Source organism: Lineus longissimus, chromosome 1 (assembly GCF_910592395.1).
Source record: "Lineus longissimus chromosome 1, tnLinLong1.2, whole genome shotgun sequence".
NCBI lineage: Eukaryota > Metazoa > Nemertea > Pilidiophora > Heteronemertea > Lineidae > Lineus > Lineus longissimus.
The window spans coordinates 4,318,233-4,341,512 of NC_088308.1; the positions used below are offsets into that span (position 1 = coordinate 4,318,233).

At 39.1% G+C, this 23,280-nt stretch overlaps 2 protein-coding genes across 2 annotated transcripts in view; one reads left to right on the forward strand and one right to left on the reverse strand.

Annotated features, from left to right (window-relative positions):
* LOC135485898 (chromosome transmission fidelity protein 18 homolog) overlaps positions 1-23,280 on the reverse strand; it is a 29,023-nt gene continuing 5,743 nt past the window's right edge. The window contains exons 11-18 of the mRNA XM_064768264.1: positions 23,029-23,233; positions 22,701-22,871; positions 22,162-22,311; positions 21,755-21,885; positions 21,133-21,273; positions 20,818-20,935; positions 2,400-2,475; positions 1-1,973 (exon numbers count right to left, since the gene is read on the reverse strand). Of these exons, the coding sequence (XP_064624334.1) occupies positions 1,873-1,973; positions 2,400-2,475; positions 20,818-20,935; positions 21,133-21,273; positions 21,755-21,885; positions 22,162-22,311; positions 22,701-22,871; positions 23,029-23,233 (1,093 nt within the window). The 3' untranslated portion in view covers positions 1-1,872. The remainder of the gene's footprint in view (positions 1,974-2,399; positions 2,476-20,817; positions 20,936-21,132; positions 21,274-21,754; positions 21,886-22,161; positions 22,312-22,700; positions 22,872-23,028; positions 23,234-23,280) is intronic.
* Positions 15,180-20,352, forward strand: LOC135485904 (uncharacterized). Its single transcript, XM_064768279.1, has 6 exons — positions 15,180-15,254; positions 15,884-15,984; positions 16,461-16,817; positions 17,109-17,433; positions 17,738-17,907; positions 18,526-20,352. Exons 1-6 carry the CDS (start codon positions 15,209-15,211, stop codon positions 19,918-19,920), a joined length of 2,394 nt encoding a protein of 797 aa, XP_064624349.1. The 5' UTR covers positions 15,180-15,208; the 3' UTR covers positions 19,921-20,352.

Below are 23,280 nucleotides of genomic sequence, written 5' to 3' on the forward strand. Positions count from 1 at the left end.
TAGTGATAAATGCAACCTCATGTTATACAAATTACACAAAACGCATTTTCTGGAAGACATTTTCAGACACAATTTAATACTCGAAATACTTGGGTGCACAATCTCATAAGAACTCAATCATTTGGACCCAAGATCAAACAGTGCATGCCACCTCAGCATTTGTGTGGGACATCCATTTTATGTGTTCTTGCTTATAGCCACCATGATCATCCCTCATGCGAGAAACCACATGGGTTAATCTATCAGTAATGACCAAAAAGTACCAAATCTAATCTACTCGAATGGCATACCAACGAAGGGAAATAACAAGTGAGGAAAAAAGAGGAGCAAATCACTAGAAAATAAGAAGAAAATTGTATCAGAATTTTTCCGTGGTGCTTTGTCACGAGTGGCTAGGATAAATCACCAATCTTCTGGCCACGAGAAATAAGCCGCGGGACTTTCACCAAACAAATATGAAATATGCCAATCGCGGGTATATAATAAATTCGTCATCATCTCCGGCAGATCAGGAGTAATATGAATCAGAAACGTGGCAAATTTAATGATATGTTCCAATTGGCGGATCATAATTCAGATTCATTGTCAAGATTACTCAACATCCCAGACCCATGATAAATCACTTATTCAATTTTCTCCACATAATTCTCATCAAAATCAGCGTAATTTTGTGATTTTACTTAATACGCCGAGCTGAAGAATATGTAAATCTCGGCGAGCGCGGGCCCCGAAGGTTACACCGCTCATCATCGGCGAGGAGAACCTGCTGTCGAAATTAGCGCCTGATTCCTCCCAAGTGTCGGTAATGTCATAACGTCTGATAGGCATATAACAGAAGCATGATGTGGTTACCGACTCCCAATTCTATCATTGTGTATCTATATTCATAGCCCTGCTTTTCCACTCTAACGATAATCATATCAGCGCGGGAAAGCTGATGACTCGCGGTAGACTTGCCGCGGGAACCATGATCAGCCCAAATGTCATACCAGAACATATCATTAAGCAATTTGTAGGCAAATCGTAATTTGGCAATTACTAAATTAAATAACCATTCTGATTAAGTGCAAATGATGGCTGGGATTAAATAGAATTTTGCTTAGGGTGCTCGCTGGATATCCACATCTGATCAACGGGAATCTCCCTAGCGGCTAACAGCGATACACTCATAACGAGGCTGCGATAATAACTGTTTACACGCGGAGTGAGTTTTGTTATTCCGTCAGCAATAGGACTCGAGTTAGATCAGTTTAGCTTGATGGGATATGCGTCCCCAGGGACATCACGATATATTCTTTGCGGGCGAGCCTCCTCATTGTCAGCACTCGGGATGCTGATCTTGAGTTCGCTTCGAATCACTAATGCAAACCAGATTACTGATGAGCTAAGAATCAAAGGGATGTCACTTGGGGTGAGCTTCACAATGTGCCATTGTAATAGCAGGGGTGAAAGATCAGGAATAAGTCGATCCTGAAATTTTCTCCCCTCTACCGAATTGATACTTTAAAATACCAAGGAAAGATTTACGTTTGCTACCCAAAAGTCTCTCTTTTTTTATTCAAAACAGGGTAAGTATAAACGTTATTCAAATTCGAAACAAGACAAGTCACTAACTAAGGGATGATTTTAACCTGGCACTTACATGTACCTCTTTGAGCCTGATTCAACTTAACGCTAAGTTACTGCCAAACATGTCATGATTAAACAGGCCTTGAGGGAAAATGGACAAACGCACTGATGTGAAAGTAAAGCCTCCAGGTTTGGGCCAACAACAGCACAGTACTCTAAAGTTCCTTTGGTTAAGGTACAGCACATTAAGCCAGCAGTTTCCGTGATCGTTTGGTCGTTGTCGTCTTTAACAGTATTTCTCCTCTAAAGCAAATCCTGGATGCGAATAGTCCTCCTTACAGCGTTCGAGTATCCTTCTTTGAAATGGAACCAAATAGAACCACTCAGGAGGCTCTCCGCATCATCTGCAAGGGGAGAAGAAAAATCGCCTGAATCTGTGTAAACCTTAGCACAAGGTATGTCCACTTCCAAAGAAACTAGAAGACCAATTTATGTGACCAGACCAAATGCATGTAACCTACATGTATAAGAGATTGTGTTTGGTTAAGGGCAAAGTGTGACTGGTTTGACATCTCATACTAAAGAACTTCAAATTTTAAGCGTTCGGCAGGAAAACTTGGAGATGATCCATGCAAAAATGGAAGTCAAGCAAGTGGAGCATGTATTATGTTGTCTGATTCTCCAACCAAGGGCCTTGGGTTCGAACTCCAAACTTGTCATGAGCTTAAGTAAGCTCTGAAATGAGTGCCTCTGAGGAGACCTTTAACGGAAGCACTTAGTGGAAAGCGCTATGTAAAAACCAGATACTAGAAATTTTAGAGTTGACTGACCTGACTTCTTTTTCTTTGTGACAATGTGAGTTGGTTTCTCAACAGTCCGGCCGAAGAAATCTTTACTAACATCATCCTTAAAAGAGATAATATCAAAAACGTATGAAAATCTAATGATAAGACAATTCATAAAAGACCTGGAAGTGGTCTTGGAAGAGGGCGGGGGCATTTTCATGGCAAGGTCAAATCATCAACAAAAATCAAGCACATGATTATGATGGTTCGCTGCCCTATTCAAATATAATGTCATGTTGACCCCTGGCCCTTCAAGCAGTGTACCTGAAAAGAAAAGTTGTCATTAATGATATGGGAACACAGTAACTCCCTTCAAAAATTTCAAAAGATAACTGAAATAAATCATATTGTACTAAATCATATTTGTAATAAATATTTGTAATATTTGTAATATTTGTAATATTTGTAATATTTGTAATATTTGTAATATTTGTAATATTTGTAATATTTGTGATATTTGTAATATTTGTAATATTTGCGATATTTGCGATATTTGTAATATTTGCGATATTTGCGATATTTGTAATATTTGCGATATTTGCGATATTTGTAATATTTGTAATATTTGTAATATTTGTAATATTTGCGATATTTGCGATATTTGTAATATTTGCGATATTTGCGATATTTGTAATATTTGTAATATTTGTAATATTTGTAATATTTGTAATATTTGTAATATTTGTAATATTTGTAATATTTGTAATATTTGCGATATTTGTAATATTTGTAATATTTGTAATATTTGTAATATTTGTAATATTTGTAATATTTGTAATATTTGTAATATTTGTAATATTTGTAATATTTGTAATATTTGTAATATTTGTATAAAATTTGTATTTGTATACATCGGCATTATAAAAAACATTGCTAATTTTTTCATCACCTGAAAACTTTTGGAAAAAAGTTTTGAGTCAATTTAATTGAACTAAATTAATTTCCACCTGACACGGTGATCAGGCAGAGAGAATTTGTTGATTAATTTGGTTTAATAACATCATTCTTGTCTAGCCCTGGGGTGAAAACGGAGAAACACTCAACCGGCAGACGGCCATTCATGTCGTCTGCTGAATATTCCACCTGAAGCTGGAGGGAATCTGCACTGATGATATGTACAGCAGCATACATGAAATGAGTCTGAGCGGATTTATCTACAACAAGAGTACCATACGGTTACCAGTCCACCCGACACCTCTGTGGGCCTCGGAGATGATACCCAGAGACAACGGTATTACCGCTTCATCCAACAACAAAAACGCCCGAATAATTCGACAAAAGCCGGCATAATAATCCAGGCACATGAGCCATCTCTCCACCGTCACTAATCTTCTTACAGTTAATTTACAGACTTAATTAGCCGGTCATTTTCAAACTTGAGAAGTCTAGCAGACTAATACGGTTTATATAATGCCACCGAGCTGTTTGCTAAAACATCACCTTTGATGTCACAGGATTTGGCTCCGATTTCTCCATTATGGACGCTGATTAGTGGGAATGAGGCTTAAGCCCACAAATCGCTCACATTCAGTTCTTTCGCATTGCCAAAGCATCTAGATAAATGATCTTTTGTTACATATCATTTGTTCTTGGATTCGAGGACATTCTGTATGTGGTGCTGCCTCCCTAGAACATACAGTTAGGCCACCAGTATTTGCTGTGAAAGCTTCTTTTGTTTTTGGTGCCCTTCATTAAACTGGACATATAGCTCCAATATATATATGATCTACCAATAGGTATCCATAAAGATAGTGGAAAGCCATGAAAGTATTTTTGATAGTTAGAAATTCATTTCTATGCAGATACCAATCAAAGAAAAATCATACAAATTAGACATAATCTGAATAGTTATAACTGTTGAAATGAGGCAGTTTATGGAATGTTAACAACCACAGGACATCCAGCCACCAACGACTCCTCCCAAAGCGACCATTGAAAACCACAGCAAGAAGTGCATATTTCACCTCACGACACCCTCATCTTCGCCGATGGGTCCATCAAAGTACACCCTGGGGAATAATTAATCCCCCAAGGCATTACTAAGGATGGGTGTGAACCACCATTGTACTGCCCTCCCCATACCTCTACAATAAGTAGCCCTGATTGGTTATAAGATGCGCGAATGATTATTAAAAGAATGCAACATGGCGATTACCTCCGCCGAGTTTTAATTAACCATGACAATGCGACAAACGAGAGAAAACCAAGCTGATTTAGCGTCCAAGATGAAATAATCAACGGAGAGAGGATCAGCGCTGACGAAATCAGGAATTACGGATGTTTGATGAGCGCCAACAAGGGAAGATCAAATGAACACAAACATCCGTAATACGCCTAAACTGTGATTAGTCGTGATTATTTAGATAAACGATATTACTTTCTAGGGACAATTAGGACTTCTGTCTGAGAAAAAATCTCGCGACAATGCAAATGTTTTTGTGCTCGTCTTCAAAGAACATGAGAATAAGCTCAGATTGTATGAACATATCGTAGAGGGATGATGGATGGTGGAGTGACGTGGTGGGGCGGACTACTCCAATTTGACTGGCATTGGGCTGTAGAGGGTTCAAATATCGACTACCACACGTCACTTGTGACCTTGGGTAAACCACCTTGCTTGCTCTTCAAAGAATATTAGAAAGAGAGGGATTGTATGGTTATGTTATGAAGGGATGATGGGTGGTGGAGGGGGGTTGATGGGCAGACTGATCTGCTGGTGTGGGCTTTTGCCAGTAAGTTGGTAAGTTCCTAAGCTATTCTTTTGCCCTGTCTTTTTTCACAAGTGGCTGCAGCATTTCCACTTCAAGCAGGGGGTGCTGCACCCTGCCTTTTTATGACTGTGCCCCTTACTTCCCTGCCTCTTCAGATTTCTAGTTGAAACACCACACTGTGCCCCTTACTTCCCTGCCTTTTCAGATTTCTAGTTGAAACACCACACTGTGCCCCTTACTTCCCTGCCTTTTTAGATTTCTAGTTGAAACACCACACTTAATACAAAGAGCAATAGATCATCTTTTGACTCACGCAAAGTTAAGATGTCTGCTGCGATGGCCACCAATGCCTGTGGCGGGAATCATTTTCTTCGTTACCAAGCTGCTAAACTTATAAGATGGGCATCGCAGTGACAAAGCATAAATCATGCTCCTAACACGCCCCAAAACAGGCTATCCTGTTCTGAGCACTAATCTAAGCACTCTCCCCTGTAATTATATTTCAAATTTCACCGGAGGACACTACTCCAAATTTTCCACATGAATAGTGGCATTCGGAAATCTCATCAAATTAGCACTCGAGAGCGATTTAGCATTATTGAAGATATCCTGCTTTTGTCATGGTGCGAGCACAATTTATTTGACTAGTTTGCTGTCCTTATTATATTAGGCGAGTGACGATTACCTCATTTGTGCCATTATACTCTCTCAAAACTAGTTTTTTTGAACTGAATGTTTCATTTTGGATCAGCACCTGAATTTGCGTTTCTGAGATAATCAAATCCCCCTTGCCTCATATTGATAAGATGCTACAAACAGCGTTAGGGCCATTTGTTACGGAGAAAATTTGCCAGTTATGTATCGGTTATGAAATTTTACTACTTTAAGAAAACCCATTATTCGATAACTTCATCACCAAATTGAAAATTATAGGAAATATCTTAGCTATCCTACAATAAGGAAAATTTCAATATACATGTAGTGAAAAGGTGTTTGAATTTGACCATAGGTGTTCCCTCTTTATATGATCCTTGGAACCACCCAAAGCACTGGGTCTCGTTGTCCATGCATAAAACCCTTACCCCATCATAAAACACAACCATTACAAATTCAATTTGTAAATATATTTGCAATTGTCGCTCGCATGTGCAACATAAAGCATAACAATAAAAGATTTTTCTGGATAGCTGCATTGCCAACACATGAATAATGGAACTGCCATCCGGAGGTAGAGTGCTCACTGATGCATGGATCAACAGTCACAATGTTTATCTTCATAATAGGATTAATTTTCTACGGATATAGGCCACCAGCGGCGACCCCGTTGTGGAAGTCCGACACTTTCATTTCTCTAATTGGTGCAGGGGTTAATGATACATTTATGCAGGGTCATCGCCCTATGATACCAAACCAACAACTGATGTCCAGGACACACTCAAACAGTTTTCGTCAAAAGAATCATTCTTGCGCGTATGCTACACTTTGAAAAGATAGTCCACAACCCAGGTTAAATAAAATTCATCATAAACCATATGGGGCCAATGACCTCATAAAAAAACAAATTATAATTTTAGTACCGGCATCACAAAGTAAAGTCTATGAATTGGCAAAAGTTTGATTTACTTTATGATCATTAAATCCATGCCAGAATGATTCGGATAACATCTTGTGGGGCAGATTGCTCAGCGAATTTTGATGGAAGAGGCATCAATGTGTTGTAATGGCTGTTGTTACAGGTTTTATCTGCAGATGACTGATCATTTTATTGCTCTTTGCAGTGATAATTTTGTAAAATGCTATTAATTGATAAACTTTTATTTCATATAGTGCCCCCCCCTCCCCCCAGCCCAGAGTTTGTGTAAATACAATTTAAACCAGTACCAGCCTCATAATCATTCATCTCGGGTCAAGTCTGACATGACTGACAAAGTAATCATACTAATTGCTATTGCTTTTTTCGGAATGTCAAACAAACCACAATAGACTTTAGAAGATCAATTAAACCTGACTGTTTGTCAGTGGATACAGGGCGTGTGTGTTTATCATAGACCCACCACACCCTGTCCCGTGACCACCACACAGGTCATGATGATAAAGGACAATTAAACCCATTATATCAAATCATCATAAAATCTATACACATTGTCAATTGTCTGTATTCAACTGATCCAATTTCGATGATTTTACTAAGCAAATTCATCAATGGCAGAGGCATTTTTTTAGGTCTTTGAAATGGATCGTCATCATATCATAGTTACACTAGTTTTTAGCAGATGTGTTAGAAATAACATTGGCTCACCAACTGACCTGTGGAGATGATGCCATTACCTTCTGTAAAGAAATACCATATTCAACCATCTGTAAGGAAGTGGTGCAGTTTATAAGAAGAAGACGAAGAAGTAGTTACAGGTACTCAGCCTCACCATCTAGTGATTTGAACGATTCATCTGTATGCAGGTGCAATGGAAAGGCGTAGCACTACAATACATTTAGATGAGTTTCTTAATGGATATGAGGGTTGCCTCCCTGGTCACCCCTAGTTCAGCTTGGGCCATGAGTTTGACTTACTGCTTCTAGAGTAGTTGGGAAGCTCCAGAACAGAATGGTAGTATTGGTACTGATGCCTCTCACCAAATCTGAATGTGAATCGTTTAAGGGATACCCTGTATAACTTTTATGTGACTTCAAGAAGTGTTAGATTGATAACATTTCAAGTGTCATAAAGGACATCTCTTCATTACCATAACGAGCCACTCAACCTGCTTGAGCAGTAATTGAGGAGGATGATATCAAACAAGCGCGGTCAGGCGGTAAATCAGGGCACCATCATTGGTTAATCTAATGCACTTCATACTCATCACTTCAGTTAAGAATCCTTAAGAAATTTCAATGGACTTTCTACGCGGTTATTTCCAAGTCGATTCAATGGACCTTCTCAGTGGTTACTTTCAAGTAGATTTCTGGTCACAAGGTTCTTATTCACCTGACTACCTCACTTAGTACCCTCTTCACATAAGAGCACTTATTAAGATTGACTATCGATGTGATTAAATCATTGACGCTGTCAGTGGAAAATCTTTCCATGAAATTTTGATTAGATTCAATAGCAGACGACAGGGAGAGCATTTTTATTTCATGGTGGTGTCATCGAAGGTTCGTTTGAGATGGCGCTCTGACTCAGGGTCTTGTTGATGATATCATGTCAGGAAGAAAACAGATTTTGAAACAAAATATTGAAATGAGAGCAAAACATCTTTTTTGATTTGGTTCGAATTTTTCAAAATGTATTTGATTCTTCAGCAAACCAGTTTAAAACTTGAACAATTGCTCCATAAATCAAACGATTTTCTTTGAATGATGAAGAAAATGAAAAAACAAGCGAGAGATGTTGAAGGAGAAATCAAATCACTGAAATAATTTCCCAAATTTCCTACCAATATCGTAAATTTCTTTGATGAAAATTGTCTTCTGCTGATAATTTGAGCAGACGCATCTTGGGTGCAGCACGTCTTCTGCCCGCAGGTAGGATTAATCCCATCAATGACCGTGAATACAATTTATGATCTCTAATCGTACCATGTGCAAAAATAATTTCATGAAGACGCGTTCTCGGCTGAACAAAAGTAAAGATCCCGTCAGAATGTCCCGTAATTAGATACACCCAGCCGATAGTTGCTTGCAAATTCTATAAGATGCTCATCAAAAGATAAATTTGGGCACTAAGCGCGTTGTGGTCGACGAGATAGGTGATGGTGTATTGACGAGGTTTACTAAAATTCATTAGTATCCCATAATTCCTAGCTCCCAGCGATGCCGATTTTGGCAAAAAATGCAAATTGTACCATAATCAACTGAGAATCGTGTTCAGCATGCCAACTGGCTGCAAGAAATGATGATCTCGAAATAATTTGGTAACTTTATTAAGGAATTGTTATGATTAGTAATCTCGAGTATAATTCTATAACAGCCGGACAGAAATGTGATCACTTTTCAATAAAGATGCAGAAGAGCGCGAAAGGTAAATTCCCATCATGCCACTTATGGCGAGTAATTCTCACTTCGTATTTTCACAAATCAAATTCTGAACCAATTTACACAATACAGTAATGACCATAAGTAAAACTAGCAATCTGTAAAACCAATACATATACACGAAATGAAACAACAATGACTATATAAACATATTAAATTCTCTCTTTTTTTATCAAATATTAACCAGATTTTGGGCGTTCCAAGGCTTTCAGTGTGGATATAGTTACATACCATAAATTTAAAACTTAAGAGGATTCAACCACACCCCATGGACATGACAGCGTTAAGCCCTTTATAGGCCTTCTGACCTCAATTTGGCCTTCTAAAATAGCTGGCCATCAGTGGTCTCCAGCCTTAGGACCACATGCTGTAGCCCTCAGTTTAGATGAACACTGGTCGGCACGAAATTTCTCAAGTCTATAGTGAATATAGTCTTGATTGGGTCAACAAAATGTCCAGAGTCCAAACTACAGTGGAACCTCCCTCAGCGGACACCTCTATGACACTAACTTTGGTCCCAAATTGGGTGTTTGCATTCAATTTGACCTCTCTGATCAGGACACCTTACTATACGGATAGCACATATCAGTCCTGAGGGTGTCCTTGAGAGAGGTTCTACTGTATATGCTACATGTACATGCTTTAGCTGCAACAGAATACAAAGTTGTCTTCAACATTGTTCAAATATGGTTTGATTTGAGTGTTTCCCTCTATGAACAAGTTTAACACATCCTCCTCCCAACCACAAAAACACTTGGGGATGTTGTCAAGATGTCACACGAATCTGCAATGTTTACGCCATGTTGGCTCTGAATGCGAGAGTACAACAATCACCTCTCAGGACTTAATAAGGAGATAATCGAATTGATGACAAATCATCGACATCAGAGGGCATCTGGTTAGAAAGCGGGATCGTTACACGTGTCCAGTGGGAGACCACGGAAGCTGGTCTAATGGCCACGCGCAGTGTTATGGACTTAATGTAGCATGCTGATTACCATCGCGCTATAGGCCGTGTTGAATTTTAGAGTTGGGGTGATTTCAATCTTCACAACATCAAGGAACACTGAAAATCACATACAGTGGGGTGCGTATTTTGAATCAGTGATTCCAATTTCTCCTAGTTCTGAGGATTTGAGTCTATAGACATTGATACGATATTGATTTGATAGTTGAAGGCGATTTTGTGATGTTGATGAAAACCAAGGGGTCAACCTTTAACAGAATGAATATTTCAAGAAAAATTCAGAAAATGTATAATTCACTCAAAATTTTAACAAAGTGTGACAGACTCAACCTCAGCATGTTCTAGTCCCCTTCCCTGGTAGCCTACATGGCCCGTTATAACAGATTCCCTCACAGAATAAATGATTGGCCCATGGTAGATACTACCATGTGTTTCCGTCAGCGATTCTCCATCATAGTATTATCGATGGCCCACAAAAATACATCATGATTAATCTCTGTCATAGATTATACGAAAGTAACTATTGACTGTGTGGCCATCTAAAAGAGCCAAAACAGAAACAGAACAAAGAAAAAACACTTAACACTCAGATTAAGAACAGGCTATAGGAACAGGCGGACCCAACCAAGGAGATTAAAACCATAGATAGATTGACTTTGCTTTGGTTCATCTTAGGTGCTCGAGGGAGCTGAGGACAATACGCGGGTGATGGGTTTTTACAGTGTTCACCAGCCGAAAGTAATGACCAGTATTTGTGACAACATGCTACGATTGTTAACTATATTAACAGATTAATAGGTAAACCTGATTTCGTGATGTTAATGAAAAATCAAGGGATTAACCCATAACGGACTGCAGCTATTTTGGGAAAAATCTCCAAAGCATAGATCGAACTTCCAACAAAAGCCTTTGCCAACAATAACCAGGATATAATGAAAAACAATCATAATTGGAATCGAATTAGACTTTCTAATTTTACACCTGGAAGCTGAAAATTCAAATAAAAGATGACCATATTCAGGAGCAGTTCCTCTATTTTGATAGACGTCAGACTGACACGCCAACTTGTTATGATAATTGCGAGTTACTGCCATAAAACAATGATCGGCTGTGCCACCAACTGTACCAACACCCTCTGGATGCCTGTCCAGAAAACAGCCCGCAGTGGGAGTGAAAATGCATCCTGGCACAGCCGTGATCTACAGACGCTAACTGATGATAATAGCAAAAGCTAGCGCAGCGATAAAACCAATATGTACAGATGGCGACCAATAATGTAGGTGTGTCAACAACTGGTTCAGGAAGATGAGGTGTCTTGTTTGAACACCGTTGTCATGGGCCATATCCTAGCGAGGCTGTCCCAAAATTAAATCGTGATGGCACAATTATGGATACGGAATCAATTACATAATCCATTAATTCTGATTACAATCAATGTGTTTTAGAGTAGTAAAGGTTGATTAGACTGCTGTTAGAGATGGCGTGTTTGGACACGTGCGGTTCGCTTGTGTGCTCCTAACCCCCAGGCCACTAGGTTAAATAGTGTTTGCATCAGAGCTTGGAATGATTATTAGAAAGTACTATATCATAATCTTCATTAGGGCGGGCAAGTTTGATCAGGTACGCACGGCGCTGTGAGTGATTCGGTCATAATTATACGACAGGTACACGCAATTATTGTTATTATTTATACAGAAAATATCATCACAAACCACAGGCTCAGAGTTGACATTTACATTGAGGAATCGGCAGATAGGCAGTTGACAAGCTGGATGCCATTGTTGTGGGCAATATGGGTGATTTCTCTCTGGGCCCTCTAGCCCGGCAGGTGATAAAACTTTACAAACATATGGGGCCTACTGCCAGGTTCCCAGCCCAGGGAATATCCCACAGCTGGCCACGGCCTAAGTGAGGTGCAGCTGCTTCAATAGATGGCACTCTCTGTTAGATATAGCAGCTTGAACGAGAGCTTTGACTAGTAATCTGTTGTGGCCAGTTATGCAACCGGTCTGTTTATTTCAAAAACTCTCATGCAAATGCAACACTGAATGTCACTCTCACATGCAAATGAGATGATTTGTCAAGTGCAGTCCAACCTTTAGTCATGGAAACCTCTCTATAAAACACCCTCCAGCATTAAAGTTAACAAAGCGAGACGCAACACAAAGTTTCATTTCATGATATTTTCTCTTTTTGTGTTCAATGAAGTTAATTTTGTTATTGTAAAATTAGAAGACCACCAATAGATATAAAATGCGAAATTCATGAACCATATCTCTCAAATTAACCACCCCCTACCGCCATATCATAACACAGAAAGAGAAAATAGCTATTTAATGAATAAATATCAATTCAAATATGATTGTTGTGAAAAAAACCCAGGCCACTGCATCAAAAATTTATACTTCCCTGAAGTTTTGAACAATGGCACAAGATACACCTGTTTCAGAGAAACAATGGCATGGGTAATGAAAATATGAATTGAGCCGCAGAAATATGACTGATGATACTAATATATATTGAAGTCATTTCTTTGATTAAGTCAACTTGGCAACATGCCCAGCAGGACACAGAATTTGAGTAAAATGCTATGGACAGGACTTTCATTGTGAATGTCTGTCTTATCCAGATAAGCTTTTATTTGGTACCACCAAGAAGTAATAGAGACTAGTCTTAACTAAGTCTGGGTAGCAAAAAAATCACCCTCTGAGAAACTCAAAGTACAGATTAGCCAAGGAGATGCCCCTTTGTTAGTACCTGAGGGAAAACTCTAGCCAAACACATGGAAGACTTGCTCCACAAGATTACCATTTATCGTAGAGAAAATATCACAACTGACAGGGGGGAGACCATGCAAAGGCAGAAGGTCGACCGAATGGGTCCCCTCATATTTCACCCGCCACCACCAATTACATTCCAACTACAATCTCCAAAGACCAATGACCGTATTCCTATTGTAAAGTAATTGCAATTTTGCAATTTTGCTGCATAATTTATGCGGCGTATCTACGACGTAACTCGTTTAAACCTGAGCTAACTCGATTGGTCATCATGAGCCATTATGTTTGTCCGGAGCAGAGCACACGAGTGCAGCAGTTCTGCTGTCCCCTGGTTGTATTATTTATACATATGTCATCATAGAGTAACCATAATGGCTCCATAACAAGGATAATGCATTTAGGATGACATATTTCGTCCATGATCATGTTGACGTGACAACCGGTATCTGCTGTTTGTCTGAGACACTCAACGTGGGACAATCTATAGCAAATCCTCACAAGAGCAAAGAACTGTCATCCTAACGATTAAGTGACAATGTGAATCCTATATAACGCCGGCCAACCAATCAGTTTTGTAACCAGCCCCAGAGGGTTTATAAGTAATTCTGAGTAGCTTTTTATTATTTCCATTAGCCAGATAGAACGTTGATGAGTTAGTCCTAATACTGAAATCATTCAATTGTTTTAACAGTCACTCCACCTGAATTGGATACGAATCGTAAAACATTAGCAATAATATTGAAATTCAAACCACTTAGTTAAAAACATTAGAAATTCAATAAAACTCCATCTCGAAGCTGACCCATTCCATTACGCGAACAAATTTCAAATTACCAGGTCCATTATACCATTTACAGCATTTCATAACCAATTTTCAATCTCGGATTGTTTCAATATTTTATGAAGCAATGCGCACATCTCACGAGGAATTGCGACCTTTACAATATCATTAGAGCTGGGGCGGACCATGAATATTGAAGGAGAATATAAAATCAAGTTTCATTTGCTATGATTCGCTAAGTGAAAACAGTGGCCTCCAAGGATTTGTAAGATTTCTTGCTAAAGTTACTTATAAAAAGACGTTTTTTCCACCTCGCTTATTCTTGTAAAAGACTACTCTGAACGGTGAATTAAATGTTTGCAAAGCTAAAAGTTGGCAATTTGTTGATTTTCAATTGGCGGTAAAATAAATATTGTGCCAAAATTTATATGTTAATCCGGGAGGTTAATGCATTACAGTTGAAATATTCACATCTCTTCAATTCATGCTTGACGGTGCATTTGCAAAGATAAAGTGCTTGAGAAAATTTCACAGTTTGCAAGGAATGATTTGAACAATGAAATGAGGGCAAAGATCTGTACTTGGTACTTAGTATTATCAGAAAGGTATTGAGAATCTCTTCCAAAGGAGGTCCCGGTCTGACAGACATTGAGCAAAATTAATGCTGTGAAATGAAAATGATGCGTTATGCCATTAATGCCATAACCCCAAAACTCAACAGAAGTATTTTTCACTGCTTTTGCAAACAAGTTAAAGATAAGTGGTTTTTTATCTTACTGAACAATCACCAACCATCACCAATGCCTAGCTCAGTGCTGACACATAGATTTACATGGAAGAACTAGGATAAAAGCAGAACAAGTTGATTCCACTTCATTGTTTTCTGACAATGACCAGAGCTGCACCTCCCTTATGAGTTACTAATTGGATAATTAATCAATGTCAATCAAATTATATGATAATGGATAATTAGATTTATGATATTATGTACCAACAATATTCATTATACATTAAACCATATCACACAGGTTATTTTTCTATCCATGTCATTCTATTGTTGTAGCTTATATACTACTGGGATCACAACAATTAGACGAAAAAATTGCTCATAATGTTAGTTATATAGGAAAAATTCAATTAGCGATGAAGAAAAAAAGAAAATGAACATTGACCATTGCTTAGATGATATTTTAACAGACAGATGGACATGTGCTCTTTCAAATTTGCACTTGACAGTGCATTCACAGAAATAACAGCTACGGTCTAAAGAAGATGGTATTTTCTCACACAGGGTCTCACACCAACTATACTTTTAAATGTGGTACTCCCAGGCCCATAGTTAGATTTGGGTTGACGAGGACCCCAGTGCCGAAGAACAAGCTGGCATGTTGCGACCGTTTTAAATAGACCGCCGGTCAAGGCGTACCGACCGATGCCATTGCTTTTTTTGCAACCCATTCACCACTCTGCAATTTACGCATAAAAAGCAGTTGACACAGATCCAACAAAGAGCAGGTAGTTTGATGCTGATTATCACACTGAGATCAACCACTGTTAATATCAACATTAGTAAGTTTGTTGAGTTACTGTGGGGCCAATTCTTGTGCTTTTAGTTGATTCTTTATTCCTGGCAAGACTACTTTTATAGGTGATTTCCAATTGAATTACCCATGATGTCATTCACGAACAACGTCATTGTAGAAAGTGTTTGAGAACGTAGTGAAAAGCTGCTGCTGTCTCATTGTGTTATTGTGCACGAAACGAAACAGTAAGTAAACATACAAAAAACAAGAAAAATTACATTTTTTGAAAACATCGCTTACTCTAAATGTCAGGCACTCTTCAAGGGAGCTCAACAGCAGTTTTTTGTTTATTCTGGATAGTTTTTAAGCACACCAAAAAGAACCTAGAATTGTTTGTCAAGTGCAGCCATCTTGACCCACAGTATTTTGACATTGATCTGCTGTGAGTCACGGTTCCATTTTCCCACTTGCCCCAGATTCTTGAGCTTTGCTGTAAAACCTGTCACAGGGCAACTGTCCAATTAGTAATGGACAAGGAGACATCAGCAGCCAGGCAAGGGGGGGCATTTAAATTCTATGAATTTGGTTGTTATTCCAATAAAGTTTTTGGCAAACTTATATAAATCCTCACCAAATAATTAGATGGGTTGAATATTTTGTAAATTGTTTTTACAGCCAATACTTCTACAAAGCCTGATTCTGAGTTAACAATGTCGTCGCAAGAAAACCGATCGCATCAATGTCCTTTAAACGCTGATGCAAGTATCTGCCATGAGGTAAGATTCCAATGGTCAGGAACCTCCAATCATATAAGCACACTAATTATGCTTTGGTCTCATTTAGAGCCTGTGATAGTCAAATTGACATCAAATTACATCATTGACCCAAAGCACTTCCTCATCTTGGTCAAATGCAGTGTATTGAACTCGACAATGGCTTGAACCACCAGTGGCACACTGTTGATGAATTCAGCATGGTTGACAGCTGGTCAAAAGTGACATCACTGCAGAAGCGCATTTTCACTCGTTCGTCAACCGATATTTGCTTATACTATAGCTCTGTGTCATCCCAGCCTTCAGGGGGACATTATTGGTAAGGAGCACCTTCTTTTGAGACCCTTTGAACTCAAATCTAGAAATTTCGAAGTTGTAGAAGAATTGAAACCTGCAAACTCATCAGAGTTGACACACCAACACTCAACCATTTGTTATCTTTCTCCTTGTTGTAATGACAGTTCAATTGACTCGTACAGGTGTCCCAAACCATGAGTACTTCCAATGAGAGTGGTGGGAGCCTCAAATTTCAAAACCGGAACATTCGTTTCAATAAATTGACATCCATATCGATGAAAGAGGGGAATGAAAAAGATCTAGACGAAGCATGTGATAGGTGGAAACAGGAAAACGAGGGAGGACAACCACATGACAGCAGGGAAGCTGAGGGTGTTATCGTACAGCCTGAAAACAACTGTCGCACTGTAGCAATCATAGATGGCCATTATGATGAGCAAGGACACTGGGACAGAACCGAGGTTATTGGACGGGGCGGAACATGTAACGTCTTCCTCTGCAAGGACCGACAGACAGGTTACCAGTTTTGTTTGAAAGAGGTCAGCACTGTTTCATCTTTGTGTCCTGAGCTGAAGCAAAGTGCTTCACCAACAGTTACAAGACTATCTTTTTACCAAAAAGAAATGGATACCTTGCAGGCAGAGATGGCAAAAATAAATGGTATAGTCTTGAGGGTGGAGTAGCTGCACGTCGCAATATGGAAACTCCTTGAGAGAGGAGCTTGAATCAAGAATGAACAAGCAGACATTAAGGGTAATAATGTAAAGTGCTTTGAGCATTTCAACTAAATCATCATTCTCATTACCTGAGTGTTTCACTTTTAATTTCAGTACCGTGAGAAGAACATGTTTAATACGGCAGTGAATGAAGTGAAAATCGGGCTAAGTTTGAATCACGATTGCATCTGTAAGCCCTTAGGCGCAATAAGGGTATCAAACCGTGTTGGCAATGTCACTGAAAATGATATGAAAATTTTTTTTGAACTTATCCGCGGACCAACTCTTTATAAGCTACTTAAAAATCAGAAAAAAAAGAAACTTAAAGGATGTGAACAGGGCCGTCTGACATTACCACACTCTCTGAGGTTGCTAGAAGATCTTCTGTCAGTGGCCGAGCATCACAAGCAGAAGGGAATTTGTCATAATGACATTAGAAGTAAGTTTTTCACATCACTGTTTTCAAAACTCTTTTAGTCCAAGGACCAATTACCAGTAGCCTGGATGGGGATTCATGGTTATAACCATATATTTCATTCAATGACACATTATAGCACTTTAAAGTTGCATCCATGTGGCTTAAGATGGCAATATAAGCCATTCAATTTTGGTTTGTGTTGGAGACGATATCACGACAGAAGATTTAACTACTATTTCTTTATTTGGATACAACTTTTTTTATAATTACAGATATTATCCTGCTATGAATCATACATATAAAATTGCTATTTTACCTCTTCAAGGTGACAACATTATGTTTGAGATGAAAACAAGACAACTTAAAGTGATTGACTACAACTTGTCTCGCCCCACTGAAGGCCAAAGTACAAACGAAGATGATGTGGAAGATATTCTTAAGGTTTTCTATGAGATGGTGACAGGAGTGAAGCTGACTGATAAATCACCAAAATTGGTAGGTATTTAAAACTTCTAAAATGTGTTCTGTTTGACAGTCGAATATCAAAATGCACTAAACACATTTGATCTACAGCAACTTCCACTGGCAACTCCGGGTCTCCCTGTTTTCTCTGCAGTTACAACTGGACAGTTGCCAAGCAATAGGTTTTATATCAAAACTTGTGAAATTATTCTTGTCCACAGGGGAATTACTATTCTGGATAACTTGTCCATCAGAAAATGTGATTGTCCAGGGCAAACAGACAGGTGAAAAAATCTACACCTTAAACAGTATAATTCCATACAGGCCATGCTCTATCATGTTTGAGCAGATAATCCGTGCTGGCATAACTATTTTGAGTGTTTCTGTTCTAAAGTATTCCGCTCCTTGTTTGGGGTATGCTGAAAGAGAGACTGACAGGTTTTTTCTCTGTTTCCCCTACAGAAGATTCATGGTCTCTCGAGCTGTCTATTGCATCGAAACATAGAAATATCGGGAACAACCAAAAATGTTACTTCAGCATTAAAGAGTGCTTGCAGAAAAGTTTCAGAAAAGTTAGCCAACGCTTTTAAGACAAGGATAAGTTTCAGAAAAGTCACATTTGATCAGTCAATACAACTATTTTCACTTCAGAGAAAGGACGATCCACCTAGAATTCCGGATTCTTTGCAACTACCTATTAGAGTGATAGACCTGTTTGAGAAAGCGTGGAAATATTCTCGATGGCGTAACCCGACAAGGCTCCTTTCCAAGGTCAGGTTAATTAACAAGGGTAGTATCAAATGTATGTTACTTGATTATAATATTCTTCAGCATTATAATAGTGATGTTATTTCCTCAAGTGACAGGCAGTTTGTATTCAAAATGGGTGTAAGTGTGTATGATAATTATATCAATAACGATACCCCAGTGTATTCTGTGATGCTGGATGCATCCAAGGCATTCGATTGTATCAATTTTATCAAGTTATTCAGGATACCGCAAAGTAAGGGACTGTGTCCCCTCATTGCACGCTTTTTGGTGACTCTGTATACCACCCAGAGAGTTAATATCAGGTGGGATGATTATATCTGTCCTTCTTTTGCTGTTTCTAATGGAGTCAAACAGGGGGGAGTGTTGTTTCTGATTCTTTTCAACCTCTACATAGGGGAACTTCTTGACAAGCTAAAGAGTTTAAAAGGTGGGTGTCATGTAGGTCATTTTTACGCTGGAGCTTTTGCGTATGCCGACAACGTTATTATTCCTGTTCCGCCCCTGCGGCAAATGCTCAAACTGTGCGATGACTACTCTAAAGAGTATAAGATCAAGTTCAATGCCCCAAAATCTAAGCTCCTTGTTTTTGGCATAAGGAATGTAGGAGATATCGTCAATCACTTCAATGGCATCGACATGACCCCAAGTCTACATGAAATCCATCTCGGGCTCCCAATAGGGCCGAAAATAGAGGGGGGGAGGGTTGACACAATCGTATCAGATATGTACAAGCGCACAAATTTACTCATGTCCCAATTCCAATGTGCCACCACAGATGTAAGATACTCTCTTTTCAAGGGTTATTGTATGTCTCTCTACGGCAGCCCAATGCTGGATTTGGCTACCCCCCAAATACAGCGTGTTTACGCTGCCTGGAGGAAGTGTGTCCGTAGAGTTATGGGCATTTCACCCAGAACTTACAACAACCTTATTTCCGCAATTATTAATGTTAATGACATCACGATTACTCTTGAAAGGCGTCTTATCAACTTTGTCCATAACTCCAATGTATCTTCAAATGTATTTCTGAAATTATGCACCCAGATGGTACTTGCAGGCAGTGGATCGTCTGTGGGTAGATCTCCGACTTTTATCTGTGCAAGCCATCTAATATCTAGAAGGGATCTGGTTAGAAGGAAATTTTTACCATGTATTGTGCCGTCGTCAAACTTGGCCGTTCAGATTCAGGAGTTGCTCCACACGAGGGATTCAGGTGGCGGATTCCTAGCAATCGAGGAGATAAATGAGATATTGGAATATCTATGTACATCTTAGGTGATTTCCTTGGTTGATGGGAGTCTACTACCGGAGTGCCTCATGTGGAATGTGTTAAAATTCATATCGAGAGTGTAAGATAAACAGTGGTAGCTAGGGAAAATGATTCTGAAGGCCTTTAAAGATGAATTGATAATTATGGGTTTTTAGAAATAGTCATATTCCAACAAAGCTCACCTCCTAAGAAGTGCAGCCAATTTTTGTTAAAACATTCCAACGCATGAATAAGTAATTTGGGTGATGTCACCCTGCCTTGTTGATGTTATACTTAGTGTGCCAAAGCGAGAGCTGTCGTTATCTGTCAATAATGTAAGGCTACAAACATTACATTCATACACGTAAAAAAAACATATTCATAACAAATGTAACAAATACATTCTGTATGCCAATTACAAACATTATATTCATACATGTAAAAAAAACATATTTATAGCAAATGTTACAATATTCATGAATAAAAATAAACGGTATTTACATGTATGATAAATGTTCTTGTTGTTATTCAATGGTAGCAAGGAAAACGTCTGGAAACAATTGGAAATAGCTTCTGAAAAATGTGTGCACGTTCTTGGAAAACCAGACACCCCACAACTTCCGATGAGTTTTCCCAGACCACCACACAAATGGCCCAGTCTTCCACTAATTAGAAAAATCAACCACTTAATCCTTTTGCTGTGTATGAAGAGTTGGATTCTCTGCTTTTTGTTTACATCACGCATGTTCTGTTTGAAGAAGTTGGCTCCCACACTCGGAGATCTTTTTATCAGGACAAAAAATGTCCACATGCCAGTGATCTGAGCCCACATGCAGCAAAACGATTCTTGAAATGAAACAGGTTTCAATTCCACTCTGAAAATCAAAGAATGGAAAAGACTGTAAAGTAAGTCATTGCCCTACCTCTTTTACTGTTGGCACAGCTTTTGGTTCCAGTTTCTTCATGTGATTTGGCACAACCTGTGCTTTAGTTGAGACAGTCTTTGGATCACTCGCCTTTTTCATAGCACCAGACTTATTTCTGAAAATGAAAGAAACTAAATAAAGCGGTGGACACATACTTTTGGTAAAAACACCCCGTTCCTCCTGCCCTGCTCTTCAAACAAGTAGAAGGCTACAATGCAGGTTTGGAGTTTGACTGCCGAGGTTATGCTCAAAGGTAATATTAGAGGCGAAGAGAACTTATCACTTTAGGAATCACAAAACATGGTGACTTACGGCATTTGGAACGAAGGTTCCCTTCTGTCGTTCTGTCTCATCTTTTCGAGGTCAATCTCTCTCGCTATCAGTTGTTTAGCAACATATGTCATCTGCCTCTTTTGCTTCATGCCAGGGAATCGTACAACCTCATCAACACGTCTGCAATAAAGAATCACCATATTCGTTCTCTCATCCATGAACATTTGTATAATACATGGAATTGTACTCGCTAAAAGAACTATTGTTACAAAATTTTCCCTATCAGCCGTTGTCAGAAAAGTTGGGACAAGTTTACTTTTCAAGTAGAGTAGTTCTTGCTTAAGAAGAAACAAAAACTTGGTCACGCAACGCTTGATAATCAGTATAAAGTTAATCCTGCCAGCTATCTAAACACATTTAATGGCCTCCTGGCACAGATATTTCAGGCCAAATGTGCAAATCAAGGTTTAACATTGACCTTCTTACACTTTGTTTATGAGAGGGCCCTAAAGATATCTGTAAGGAGAACTCTTCAAGCTACTCAAAGGCAACATTGGACGCACAACTCAGAACTGGGACCCATTTGTCTGCTGACACTGTAAGAAGACATACATTATGGAATTCTCTGTTAACAAAATATTTGGTGTGGAATGCAACCTACGGTTCAAGACTGTAGTTGTACGTGCCCTCCATCGACTTTTCTTGGCGGTACGTCAGATTATACGCAATCATAATCTTGACTAGTAACATCATGTCCGCCTTCTCTCGAGCACTGTACAGCTGTGTATTCACCTACAAGTTAGATATATGTGTGATGTTACAGAGACAAAACATATGAATGTACAAGTGACAACACAACAAATTTTGGTTTACAAGTAAGTATATCTCTGTAATTATTTGTCCGCACCGACATGAAAGTGACATAATCACAATCAGCCATTTCAAAACTACATTGGTTGTAACAAGGATTGAATCCTTGGTTGTAAATTGGTGAATTGGAAGCTTATGTATATCAACTTTAACGGAACTCATCATTAAAATTTCAACCTCACCAAGAAAAGTACTTACTGGCCTAAGAGACGGTTGCAAGATGTCCAGTAACGGTGGCAGGAGGTCTGTAACAACTGTTGGCCCATTCAAAAAGTGTCGAACGCCGGGCACCATGTCCTCTAACAGGGCGGTCACAAGATTACTACATTTCGTCATTTTAAGATGATTCTGGAAATGAAATTGATATGGACTGCATTGTGATCTGAACTATGGGAGAGAATTTGGGATCTTGGGCAGCGTCACATGCTGAAGGTGACAAAATGCCTTCAAGCAAGAGGGAAAACTTTGTTCAAACAGTTGATACGATCAACATTCATTGAAATACTTTCCCACCAGAGAGCAGAAGATGGTGGAGGGAAGTTGCCGGTGGCCTCCACTCTCAATGGAGCATTACAATACATGACATACCCTTCACTCCTCCGAGAGCAGAGGCCACTGGCACGTTCCTCCACCATTTTCTATCACTGATAATCCCCTCCAGTTCCTAAAAAGGGCATGCCGTCTGCTCAACTACAACATGGAGTGAGCTAAGCATGTGCATGATAGACTTCCCCTACCTCATAAGCGCTTTTTGGATACTGAATCCTTGGGACGTTCGTCGCGGCAAAGAGGAGATGAAACGATACCATCAGGAACGGAATGTAACGCATCGTAGAGTAGTCTTGACTCTTTTGTATCCTCTGGTTGATTTGATCAACAAAAGCTAACCAGTCATTGGCAGTGTTTATCTGAAATGAGACGCAACCAAGAAATCAAAAGAAGCTGCACCACTTTTCAAAATAACTTGTTCAGTAAACCGGTTAATACCTTCTCATGGCTTAATAAACTGGAGTTATAAACGTAGAACAGCCTGTTTTCAAGGTCAAACACTTCAAATCAACTTACTGACTCCATCCTGGGATCTTTAACTCTCATCTCTAGATAGTTATCAAACATTCCTTGTGTGATTTTCTCATACTCTCCCGTCGCCTGCACAACACTTAGCACCTTGAAGAACCGGGAAGTCATAGATGTGCTGTTTTGGTTGACCATATCGGATAAATCACGCCGGTTGTCATTATTCCTGTCATAGGGGTTGATATATTGTGTTCTGGAAAGAAGTAGGAGATAAATTACCCCACACATACATAAAAAACC

Excerpts from the sequence above, each read along its gene's own strand:
- LOC135485904 (XM_064768279.1), top strand. The coding sequence starts at position 15,209 with ATGCTGATTATCACACTGAGATCAACCACTGTTAATATCAACATTA. Across the intron at positions 16,818-17,108 it reads ACCAGTTTTGTTTGAAAGAG|TACCGTGAGAAGAACATGTT; the intron begins GTCAGCACTGTT and ends TTTTAATTTCAG. Across the intron at positions 17,908-18,525 it reads CTGATAAATCACCAAAATTG|AGAAAGGACGATCCACCTAG; the intron begins GTAGGTATTTAA and ends TTTTCACTTCAG.